Genomic DNA, 12,680 nt, shown 5'->3' on the forward strand with positions numbered 1-12,680 from the left:
CCAAAATCTGATATTGTGTCTCTAAAAGGGGAAGGTCTTCCATTTTATTTTGTGAGAATAAAGCTTCCATTACTGAACCGGGTTTCCATTACACCTGTTTTGGAAACATTTGCAACCACTTCCTTGTCTTGATTCACCATCATCGACAACCACTCTCAGCTCCCGGAGAATATTACAAAAAAAAGGGGGGCGGGGGGTTGGGTGGGGGGGGATCCAGCTGCTTTGGAAGAAGCCTTGTCATCCCGTGATGATTAGCGCCTCTCACCTGAAGGAGTAGTAGGCCTTGGCCAGGCGACCCAGCACCATGTCGTCTCCCATGGCGACTATCCTGGCAGTAAAGTGCCTCTGCGGCTTGAGGAAGGGGTTCTGCGTGGCGCAGCTCCCCGCGCGCCTCTGTAGAGTCGCCCCCCGCCGTTGTGTCCCCCCTCCGCCGCCCCCTCCCCCGGCTCTGAAGCTTGCGTTCTCCTGCAGGGTGTCCTGCATCAGCGCCATGCTGTCCTTCACCGACGGCTTCATCTTTAAGCCGTTACGCCGGGACAGCCTCACCGAATCCGGCTCACTGGGAAAACGGAGAAGGCCTTTTTAAGTCTTTTTAATATAATACCAGATAGTGGTGGCGGGCATCAACAGTATCTCGATTTACATCTTGCATTGTTCCCATGCTGCACTCAGGCCGGCACAGTCCTGAGATGACGACGGGGAGGGATCGGCGCCGGGGGGCAGGTCTTTTCCGATGCCGCTGTCGTCGGACAGGACGGAGGAGCGCTTCTTGTCGGACGGCGTCAGGTCGGGCGGCATCAGGTCGCCGGGCGAATCGCCCAGATCAAAGTCCTCCTGCTCCTGGCTGACGGGAAACTGCTCCGAGAGGGAACCGGATCGAAACCACTTGGCCAGCACCCGCCCTGTCGACACGCCAACGGGTCACCAGATACGTGTTAGTCAGAGTCCTGGTCACACGCCACGGCACAGGAAGACATCATTGCGATATCTGACTCAGCTGTTATAACGCAATTGGTTGTTGTGAGCCTGCAGGGAACACATGCCTGCTCTTTAACAAGGGAACACACATTGAGCCGGTGCCTGCCTTGTGACCCCCACCCAATTTAATGCTTCATATCCGGCAGCACATCCGAAGCAGAGGCAATAATCGCAGTCCTTTATTCGTAGTTAACAGTGTGACAGTAATCTCAAGACATAACGCAGGACACGTGCAAATAAAAAGCAGGGGGGGGGGGGAATCAGTTTCACCGATTAGGGTGGTTTGCAACTTCATTGCGACCCGACCTACACTGAGAACAGACGGCTTACGTCAGATGTCCCGGTCACAGAGCCGTTGATTTAATTCAAATCTGCTCCGGTTGAGTCAGTTTAAGTGAATCCAGCTGTGACGAAGCCTTGAGCAGACAGTGAGCGTCCCTCCATTCACTTGCTACGCTTTGATGAACTCTTGGACGACTGCAGGGTCATAATTGTCTTATTTGATTCTATAAAGTCTTAAATCAATTGAGCCAAGACGGCTAACACTGGCGTTCGAGTTCAATTCATTCAGACTACACACAAATCCAGGCTCAAAACAATTGACAACTCAGATCATTTCAGTTTCTACAGGATTTGTTTCAGCTGACGGGTAGTTTTATATTAACTTCCTCCTGGATCCCCCCCCCCGCGGCTCCAGATCCACTCACAGATATCCAGATCCTCCGTCCACACGTAGAAGCTCATCTCTGGGTTGGGAAGAGGGCTGTTGCACAGTTCTCCACTGGACAAAGTCTCTGCAACACACACACACACACGAGTGGAGGAAATGACATCGGAAGAGACCAAAACTGTCACAATGACACTGAAAACAAAAACAACTCCACAAGCTCCATAACGTCCAGTCTGTGAACACTAGTGACCCCCCCCCCCCCCCCCCCCCCCCTCCCCTGTCCCTCCTGCCAGCTGGGATGCGGGTTCATTGGTTGGGATGCTGACATGATAAGTGGGTGTCACGGAAACAGATATCCGGGAAATTAAAAATAGAATAAAGATGACTGACTCGACCGATTTGGCCGTGAAGGAAGCCGTTCAAATAGAGGGGCAAGGTCGCGTGTTTGATCTCCCGATGTGTCGAGCCCCCGAGGACATGTCCATCACTTGTCACTAATGTGTGCTTGAATTGAAAGTAGTTTGCCGAAGACTTGAATGCAGCTAAATAATATGGAGCCGAAAGTCTGATACACCTCACTGTGTGACATATCGAGAGATGGCACGGGTCGGGGTCTAAAACTAGAAACTTTATCCACAAAAAGAGCACAACAGATGTCAGATGTCAATAGCAGAGACTTGTTTCTCACTGCACTTGAGGCCTCCACTCGAAACACTCGACATTTCTTCGGACGGAGCAGCCGGGCCTCCGAGAGGCTGCGCCCCCCCCCCCCCGTTTTCTGAGAGCTCCTACCTGAGTCTGCCTCGGAGACGATCCTGCTGTACAGCCGCTGGAGACGGCTCCTCAGCGCCCCCGCCGCCCCCCTGCCGGCCTCCTCCGCGCTCTGCTCCAGAGCCGCCAACACTTCGTGGAAGTGCGACTCCACATCTTGACCCATGTCCTGTGCCGGAACACACAGACACACACACACACACACACACGTGCGCAGGGTGAACTCGCATGCTTACAGGAAGAGGAACACACACACACACACACACACACAGCGTCTGTATTAATAGCAAAGAGGTGAGGGGGTTTTGTGTGTGGCGCGTTTGTTTCGGCCGGCGCGTGCGTCCTGCCTGTGGGAGGTGTTACTTTAGGATCGGTGCCAGGAGACACTTCCACCAACACAACCTTCAATCAGGATGTTTTTACCCAACACGTACATATGGGCCAGGGACTCTCAAAGCTATTTTTAATCCAGGAGAAGAAAAAAAAGTTACAGCCGTCACCACGTATGTCGCCCCACCACATTCTGGTGATGCTACTCTGAGTCATTGTGGAAGGATCATCTTCTCAAAATGAACAACAGCACATTGTAACTGTGCACACAAGCAGTAAATAACTGCCAAGAATATGAAATGTTGTGAACCAGACTGGGCAACCGGACACTCGTTCACAGAGTGGAGACGAAACTGGAGACTGAACAGAAAAGAACAACACGTCATGTGACATTCGGATTAGCATAACGTTACATATCGTGACTCGTGATCGTGAGCTGCGTCGTAATGGAGGCTCAAGCAGGATGCTTCAAAGTTTTGTCCCTTTGGCGAAGATACTCCGCGTCCAAATCAGTATTTCAACTCATTGTTATTGTTGTTTTTTCATTTGGGCCAAAAGGCACGTGGAATAAGGAACAGTGATGCCGCATTGTAAAGGGTTGGCGTGTGTTTGCTGTATCCTTTGCTGCGTGAGATGAGACGCTTGCCTCCTCAGATACATTCAGAAAGGAATTCCGGTTCATATCATGATGTAAGCTTCGTAGGGAGGGACTGCCTTATCAAAAGAAGATACTACAGCTGATTCTTGTATTTGTGATTCAGCACATAGAGCAACAACTTTGGGCTTTGAAATGGAGTCTGCGGTCAAATCGCATTAGAAAAGAGTGATTGTGTAAAATAATTTAACAGGAGGACCTTGTTATAAGAGACGCAAAAGGGGCTGCAAACTGAACGTAGATGCTCAAAACAGGAGGAAGCTCAGTTGCGCTGTCAGCCTGGTCTGGAAGGAGAAGGCGACGAGTGAGCTCAACTGACCTTCAGAGCTCGAGCCAGTTTGGGCCCGTGGCACTGCTCCGCTCCCAGAGCGGCCTGTATGGAGTGTTGGACCACGCTGCACATGTGCTGGATGGGACTCGGAGATCCGCCGGCAAAGAAGGAGGACGTCTCAATGTCGCCACGCACAACTTGTTCCAAAGAGCGAGAGAAGACCTCTGGATCGGCCAGGATGAAGACCCTGCAAGCGTTTTACAGCGGGAGTTTGACCACATGCAGCAGTTTGAATGAACTGAGTGCCCCAAGGCTTCTTTTGCTTCTTCATGACCCACCTCTCCTGAAGGGGGTAGTGTTCATTTTTTAGTCTCTGCTCGGCTGTGACCATCCTCTGGTACATCAGACCTGTGGATCAAATCGGAATGTAACGACGGTGTGTTGTTGCAAATCTTGTCTGCTTGGTAAAGTCTTCAGTGTAAGTGTAAGCTAATCTCAGTCAATCAATTCATAGTATTTATTACCAACAATACAGCGTCGACAGGATGGGAAATATAGGTTTTTGATTGACCCGCCTGAGTGATCGTTCTTTGTGGGAACACAGGGTTTCTTTGCCATTTGCTCATTGTATAATCAGCATTGCTATGATTCCCGATTTCAATAGAATAGGGCATAAACAAATCTAAACAATTCCAGAGTATAAAAGGTGTTGACTGCGAGCGGAGAGCTGCATAATACCTGGTGTGGAGCGTTCAGTTTTGATCTGCCTCGTGTAGCTGAGGCCCACAGTGCAGTACGGTTGGGGGTAGGTCAGCAGTCTCTTGCAAAAGCTGTAAACCCGCTTGTACAGCTCATCTGGAATGTAGGCCGTCTGGAATTTCGAAAAGACAGAAAAGAACAGTTTTCACGGAAATCAAATGATAACATTTTGTTAGCAGTAAGCTTCTCAGGTATCCATTTGCCTGTAAGGAACTCGCTGTACCTGAATGATGGCATACATCAGCGTGTGGAGCAGAGGAATGATGCTTTTGCGAGAGTCCCATCTCTCAGCCTGCGGGGAAAACATGTGGTCAGTTCATTCAATTGGAATCAGCGAATATTAGTGTTCACTAGAGAAATCCAGCCAGACACACGTTTAAATGTTTGTTAGAAAAAAATATGTTACTATTTTAAAATTGTGTCAACAGATTCACTGCTGGGCTCAAGTACCTTTTCCAGCTCTTTTATCAGCACCCACACCAGAGATGAGCCGTTCACAGGATTGCTTTGCACCTTCTTATGAAGCGTCCACCTCAGCATGCCTGAGCGCACGCACACACACACACACACACACACACCCGCGAGCCATGAACACATGCTATGTTTCCACAGGGTCAACACAGACTTGCTATCTGTGACTGCGCTTATCTCGAATATTGCATAACTAAAAGTTTGATGACTAAGAACTGGAGAGCAGTCACACTGCTGATGCGGCTTCAAAGTTGCACATTGGGAATGACCGCAGGGAGGAACCGGCTTGGAGACACAGTGAGTCTTCTGCGGCCAACCAAGAGACTTTTGGGACATCAATGCAAAAAAAAGAGTACAGATGTATTGTAACGTAATGAGGTCTTTTTACTGGTGGAACTTCTTCAAATTCTCTCTCCCATAAAGATCAAGATAAGGCCCTGTGATATAATAAGATGATGTTGCCAGGGAGATCTCATATATTGAATGTGAGCAGAGCAGACGGATAAAAACCGAGTGCTGTAAGGGGTATTTGGTACCTTTGTTGAGACAGACTTGGGGATGCTGGGGGTCCGTTTCCCTGGGCAACACAGCCATGACACTGCGGTAGAGGTCTGGCTCTGAAACTTTGGGGGAGCAGCCGGCTGAAGATACAGACGTTGAAGAGGGTTTAAGTCCGTGCTGCATGTCCCCGAGTGGGGATCGCTTTACTCATTTGTCAGCACCGTTGCGTAAAGTGTTTGTGTGTGTGTGCTACATACCTGTAGGCTCCATGCTGCAGCTGCTGCTTGCGTTATTCCGCGGGGTCTTGCTGGTCATGCCTCACATGCATTGTGGGTCTTTTATCTGTAAGCAGAAAGAAGACGGGCAGGAAGGTTTCAGACCTGTTCCGGTTCTTCTCACCCGAGGTCAAACACAGAGCAGTCAGAGCGCGCTCGCCTCACTTGTGGTGGCCGAAGCCTAAATGTGAGCTAGTGGTGGCTGTTTTCTGTGTGCTTGCTCTCACGTTGAATGACGCTATTTCAAACTCTCTCTGTTCACAGTAAGAGGTTCAATCATCTCATCTCTGTACTCAATTTTTTTTTATATGTATGTGTAAGAACCACATTGCCTCCAAGGCAACATTTACGCATGTGTTGTACCTGGGCAGAATTTAAAGTTTAGTGCGGTCAGACGCGAATATCTGCAGCTGAAAGATCTGAGCGGCAAGCTGAGATGCTCAGACATGCAATACGGAGGCACGTCCTGGCCATTTCTAAAACCAAACACAGAAAAGCTCCTGTCCCAAGGCACACAGAGGGGGAGCGGTGCCAGCATATTTGAGCAGGAAGACTCGACTCCCCCGTATCTTTGATATTGCTAAGAGAACATTTTCTCACAACTACAAATACACATTAGTGGGTTTACAGGTGACAGTTGTCCCACGCTCACCCTCCGCCAACACAAAAAAACGTTCCTATGAATAACTTCCCACATGGTTTTCGATCAGCTCAACTCTGCGCAACACCAAAAATTCATATGGAAATTTGCATTTATTTGAACAATAGAAAAACAACATCCAAAAAAGAAATCATTACATGATTTGTTTCAGATCTTTCACGTTGTTATTCACATATAACCCAAACCACAACAAACACTGAGCGCTACTAGCAAAAGTGACTGCATTTCCTGCATCATGTTAATGCAGAGGGGTCATGACGATGTTTGTGCTTTGGGCAAATTCATCAAATTGCTAAAAATTACAATAGCTAGTGGCCCTCAATAGTAATCCGTGTGTTAAATAAACACCAAAGCTGTATTATAAGAAGCCTGATACAGAAACTAAACATTAGAAAGCATTTGCTCTCTCCGAACAGTAACAGTTAGCATCTCGGCCACCAATTAGAATAAATCAAAAGGTCACAATATTTGTATATATCTGTAACGGCACACGTACAGTAAAAATACTCCCATTACTAATCTTATAAGACGAATCGTAACAGCTGCAGAGCACCGCTAATGTCGTAGAAACTTACTCTGTCCCGCAGGTCTGCTTTCATCCACTCGCAACGCTCTCTGTACTGAAACTAAGACGCGCGACAACACACAGTCACAGGAGGGGAGGGGAGAAGCGTTCACACAGGTGTCAAAGAGTCAGAGTCAGAACCTGTTTGAGTCTTGTTTGGTTGGCTAGACTCACAAAACACACACACACACACACAGGCTTGCACCTGTACAACGGAAGGCTTTTGTGTGACGGATTAACCCCCCCGATCCACCCCAAGAAAAGCTGTGCTTTGAAAGCGAGCGCCGTCTCAGCAGCCCCACGCTGCTTGTCTGACCACAGGTTTCCGGTTGCCTGTGCCTGGTGTATTCACGCTCTTGTTTCCCCTCCTCACCCCCCCTTCCATACAGATACACCCCCCCCCACCTTTGTTTACGTCTTTTGTCCTCTATTTGGAGTGTGTGTATCAGAAGTTATCCTCTCTGCCCTCCTCGTTCATAAATACATAAATAACGCAGACAAGAAAACATCCCGCACTGCCTTGATATTAATCACATGCACAAAGATTTCTCTTTCTGCACTCGCATGCACGTGCACGCAAAAGGCATCAGAGTGCACGCGTGTGGACTCTCGCCCACGGAGGTGTGCAAACTTATACTCTGTTGCTACCATTCTGACGGGAACTATGAATGCAGCGTAGAAGTTGACACACACACGCAGCATTTCCTCTTAGTCGGAATGAGTGGACCAAAGACACATGGCTATATTTAGACAGGCAGATATAGAGAGAGAGAGAGAGAGAGAGAGAGAGAGAGATGTTGAGTTGAACACAGCTTGAGTTTAGCTGCACCACATCATTCACACCCTTTACAATGAACTAGCTTAGAAAAAAAAAAATCTGCAGAATGATGGATGAAAGATGAAGGACAGCAAGCCTCGACTCCAGGAAACATCACCAAGGAAGACGAGAGGAAACTCGGGGTTTTAACAAACGTAAACAAGTTCACCACACAATGTGGACACTCAGGTGAGAATAATGCTATTCGTAGCACAGGGATAAGTTATAGGTTACAAATACTGTTGCACTGATCAGAGTCTGTCCTTTGACCTTTCTTGTCGTCTTGGATCTCATCTCCGGTGGTCGGGCAGGAAGCACAACGCCACCTGCTTAATGAGCACACAGGGTTTCTTTTTGCCATCACATCCCGTCATAGCCAGTATAAGTGCTAATACATAGACCACAAGCTGAACTTGCTTACCGATATCAAGGCCACGTGCCAGTCAAAGGAAACTTCCCTTCAGGGCTGATGCGGTCCCCCCCCCCCCCCCCCCCAAAAAACCGAATAACAGGAGCACTCGTTTCCGGTTAGACGCGCTAAAGAAATCTCAGGAAAACAAAAAAAACAAAACAGGAAGAACCCGACAGCAACGCGTGGAAGTGCGTCGGCACATAGAGCAACAGAGAAGTGCTGCGTGTGTTTAATTGGAAATCCCCAACTTCAAGTGTGTCTCATCCACTGTTGCATAGAGATCTGGAGAAAGGGGAAGGGAACCTAAAGAGTGTGTCGCCTAGATAACAGCAAGCAAAACTTAAAGTACAGAACGACAGCACAGGAATTATCTCTTGAGGAAATGCATGTTGCAATCTTTTTTTTCTCTCTCTCTCTCTGTTCATTAAGGAGATGACAAAAACAACACTGCACCAATGGGTGGCTGCTGAACTAAAGCCAAGAGTTCAAATTTGAGAATTTTAATAAGTGAAAGAACAGCCTCCTGCTGGGTAGCCAACAGACAGTTTGCCATCTTTGATTATGCCCATGTTCAGACACACTAAGGCAGCTTTTTACATCATGTTTTTAAAAGAAATGTAATTGGCGGTTGCTTTGAGAGAAGTCATCAAGCACATTTTTTTAGGGGGGGGGTATCAATCATTGATGTGATTTCCTGCATCAACATGCCAGACAATATGAGGAAGTTCTCTTTGACCGGTGTGTGTGTGTGTGTCGGTAAACTTGCAGCTCAAAATTGTTTCTCCTCAGGCTCGGCGCACGTTGCATTAGATAATGCCACAATATCTGCAGCAAAAGGTGAATATGTTGATAAAACAAAGTCAACTTAAAGGAAATGTGCAGATTGAATGAGATTGTTTGTGTAAATATGACCCTCCAACACTGACAGCTGTGCATGGACAGGGGGGTGTTGTTTTCCGCCGGGCGCATTGTGCTAAACCCATCAGGCAAGAGGAAGGCGGACAGGGAGGCGTAGAGATGGAAAGGGGTTTCCCGAGAAGGTGCGAATGTGTGTGTGTGTGTGTGTGATCCCTTCGGTGGGGTCCGTGTAGGCTGGTACTGGGTTAATTGGCCTGTCGGAGGTCAGACGATGTGTCGATAGCGTGGCGGGAGATACCAAATACCTTGGTGGACCATGCAAACGGCTCAGGCTGGTCTCCTCCCCCATTCGCAGCTGGGCCTAAGACGCATAATGGGCCGGGATTCAACAGGTATCCCCCCCAGAATCATGAACATAAAGGCACAGAGACTGCGAAGGCCCACACTGATGGGCGGATGGGACGGCAACAGCAATGTATTTGTGCAGGCGGACTATTCCCCGCGTGAAACGCGGAGTCGGCGTTAATTTATTTGTCGTAAGGCCTGCATGACTCAGTAGTAGTTATCTCACCCCAAACGTCACTAGGGAGTTTTGCATCAACCTCACCAAGTACTTCACACTAGATCCTTCTGTGAGCTCAGAAATGAGCACAAATCCGTTTTATATCGAGGATAAAACCGGCTTCCGGACAAAGACGGCATTGTTCCCTTTAAGATGTGGACCTCTGGAAGAACACGGAGTGCAAATTCAAGCAGATGTGTCTCCATTCAAACGCTCACCCAGGAAGAAAAGATATTTCTGTGGTATCAGTTTGGCTGCCAAAGCGATCCCGCCACAAGGACAGGATGTACCAAGTGCGTCAGACGGACATGATTAGCGGCAGAAATAGATTGACGCGCACACGCAACACAACAGATGAAAACTGCTTTCCAGGGACCGCCAAAAACACAAAAAAAAATGTGCCGTTGTTTTCGCATTCCCATACGTGACGAACGGGCGGGTGGCGTCTCGTGTCTTTTACGTGGGTGTGCGACTTTTACAGGGTTATGGAATGCCGGTGTCATTCATACGTGTGGTGGCGACCAAACGAAATTCCAATGGAACATTTCTTGTTCTTCTTCTTCTTCTCGTGTCGTCGAGTTGCTCGGCCCCCGGGGGCCTTTAACCCACGATTGATTTATACAATGATTGAAATGCTGAAACATTTGAGGATTTGATGCACCCGCTCACTCCGTCTATGAAACAACCAAGCGGCGACTCGTGTGTTTCGTCCTTTCAACAAGGGGGAAAACCTCAAGTTATTCATGTCAGGTCGTCCGCCTGCCTCAGCTGAGCCGCCGCACACATTCTGTGTCACCCGCAGCCTGTAGACGCGCCGCAGTCCGTGTGATCTCTCCTCCTTTCGACTGCCGCTCCGAAACCCTTCGGGGGACAAAACGGGGACCACAGCAGGGTTCATTGAGTTGGTTTTTTTTTTTCCATTCAGCGGGAGGAACTTCCCGTTAAGCCCTTGCTAGCGGTAGTTTGAGTCGGCGGCATAATCATAATCATCAATCATGGAAAACAGTTCAGTGCAAAGTGTCTGATATGAGGCCAAACATGATTTTCTAAAAGCAGCTTGCACCTGCTCTATTTTTGTAACCAAACTGCTTCTCCCACTTTAACATTCCAACGCCAAGACGTCAAACACACACGCTGGCTTCATGTTTTTCTTCTATTGTTTTTTTGTTTTTTTTTAAACACAAGTTTGAACAATGATTTTGAAATGAAAATGATTTCACTGAGTCACACCCAAAATGTAGAAAGGTGCACACAGTAGAGTTCAGGTTCACAGCAGCCGGGGGGGGGGGGGGGGGGGGCGGACAGCGACGAGTCAGCAGGTCGCCAATGGCATGGCCAACGAGAAACGTCTTTGAACGCGTGTGCGACGGATCACATGACCTCTCCCCGGCTTACGCCTGCTGGATAGGATGATCTTTGATGTTGACATTTCTTATGAAAATCCATTATCCAGCTTCCTGCACTGTGATATTATTCCGGCTTTGTTGCGTTGGTTATATTTTTAGCTTGTGCAAATGAACAAAAATCAAATACTGTTGACGTCAGTGACGTCTGCATTGGAAGGTCCTCGCATTACAGTAAAAAAGAAACCCCTGTAACCCTTTGACTTCCTCACTGTGTAGTCAAAGTATTGGAACATTTTTCTTAGTATCAGTGGTGTAGGGATGGCTAATTCTGGCGAGGTCAAAGCAATTATCTTTTTAATTGACTAAGTATTCATTATAATAATGAGTACAGGGAAAAACTTAAAGGGTATGGTGTAACGCCTATAATTAATGACAACTAATGTGGTATCTGTATTTGCGGTGAGGTTGACATTGCAATAATAGTTTAGTTTGAGGTGATGCCAGATACAGGTAATCATTCACACGCTGTTTTTGCTGCATTAGGTTGCTGTTGACGTTTGCGACGCCACGCCGGTTGGATCTTGGATCATGTGGAATGCAATCATCTACTTCTTGGTGGTATAATTACAGGGTTATGGAATGTCCCCGTGTATGATAAGAGATGTTTCCACCAACAGCTGGTTTCAAGACTGAATTACAAGCGTTCCAGCCTAAATATGTGAAAGCACAATGTCACTGTTACTGGAACGCTTCACCCAATCGATGACATCACCGGTCAGATTAGTCTGGAAGCAAATCTTTAGTTGGGGAGTTTTGTGGCGAGTTGTTTCAACGCCCCTTATGTTGTCAACATTTGAGATTCACCCCACAACTAAAGATTCAACATATGCTTTCTTCTTAAGGAAAGCAAGTAGCGAGCCGATAATTGCTCCTATTAAATGCTCCTTTTTAGGAACAAAAATAGCACTTTCAGAGGGACTAAAACACACAAGACTGTCATAGGCCTGCATTCCCTTAAGCCCTTAAGTGGCACCAGGAAGCTCAGATCTAAAACAAGGAAGCTGGAAGAAATACACCCATGCTGTTCGACTCCCAACAGACACAACAGAGAGCTGCAGCTTCAATCAGATCAAACACTGCCAACAGAACCGTCTCCAGGCGAGGTGGAGGTCGTTTTTTTGCATAGCCTGAGTGAAAGAGCCCATTCATAAAAATCAACCGGGAAAAAAAAGAAGAAAGACAGAAGAGGAGGGGGGTCTTCAAAAGGAGCTGCTGTAGAACACAGCAGAACTTGGGTCAGGCGCTTCTTATCGGCACGCCGCATACACTTGCGCAACTTCTCAAGAGAATCTGCTCAACCGGAGCGCGCATCACTCCGGAAAACCTACGTCATCAAAACGACACGTTAAGGAAGAGCGAAGCAATACGTACACACATCAACAGGTCAACTCGGAAGACACGCGCGACGACTGTAGATCAAATATCTAGTGGCATCTTGTGTTTATCTGCATACACGCAGATACGGCATCAGCCTAAATTCCGTTAGAATGTATTTCAAAACTTCAGACTACAAATGTCCAAATGTCTGCACTTACTGTAATATCTTGGATTCAAACTTTTAGGAAAACTTACCCGTTGCTAAGTCGTGCAAACAGCTCCGTTGATTAATAGTCGCATCGGACCGTTAGTGTAACCTTTATTCACCTCCAGCGTCTATCAACCTGACAGTGCGGCTTGTCCTCAGGCCACGCCCATCGGCCAATGGCGCGTCACAGCGC

General features: G+C 47.7%; 1 protein-coding gene across 1 annotated transcript in view; it reads right to left on the reverse strand.

Annotated features, from left to right (window-relative positions):
- Positions 1-12,646, reverse strand: part of LOC119218597 (phosphoinositide 3-kinase regulatory subunit 6) — a 14,575-nt gene extending 1,929 nt beyond the window's left edge. Inside the window, exons 1-12 of the mRNA XM_062564332.1 lie at positions 12,535-12,646; positions 5,664-5,748; positions 5,442-5,546; positions 4,885-4,976; positions 4,658-4,726; positions 4,414-4,546; positions 4,014-4,083; positions 3,724-3,922; positions 2,441-2,588; positions 1,686-1,772; positions 644-902; positions 266-559 (exon numbers count right to left, since the gene is read on the reverse strand). Of these exons, the coding sequence (XP_062420316.1) occupies positions 266-559; positions 644-902; positions 1,686-1,772; positions 2,441-2,588; positions 3,724-3,922; positions 4,014-4,083; positions 4,414-4,546; positions 4,658-4,726; positions 4,885-4,976; positions 5,442-5,546; positions 5,664-5,721 (1,514 nt within the window). The 5' untranslated portion in view covers positions 5,722-5,748; positions 12,535-12,646. The remainder of the gene's footprint in view (positions 1-265; positions 560-643; positions 903-1,685; positions 1,773-2,440; positions 2,589-3,723; positions 3,923-4,013; positions 4,084-4,413; positions 4,547-4,657; positions 4,727-4,884; positions 4,977-5,441; positions 5,547-5,663; positions 5,749-12,534) is intronic.
- Between the last annotated feature and the right edge of the window lie 34 nt (positions 12,647-12,680).

This window comes from Pungitius pungitius, chromosome 9 (genome assembly GCF_949316345.1).
Source record: "Pungitius pungitius chromosome 9, fPunPun2.1, whole genome shotgun sequence".
Lineage (NCBI taxonomy): Eukaryota > Metazoa > Chordata > Actinopteri > Perciformes > Gasterosteidae > Pungitius > Pungitius pungitius.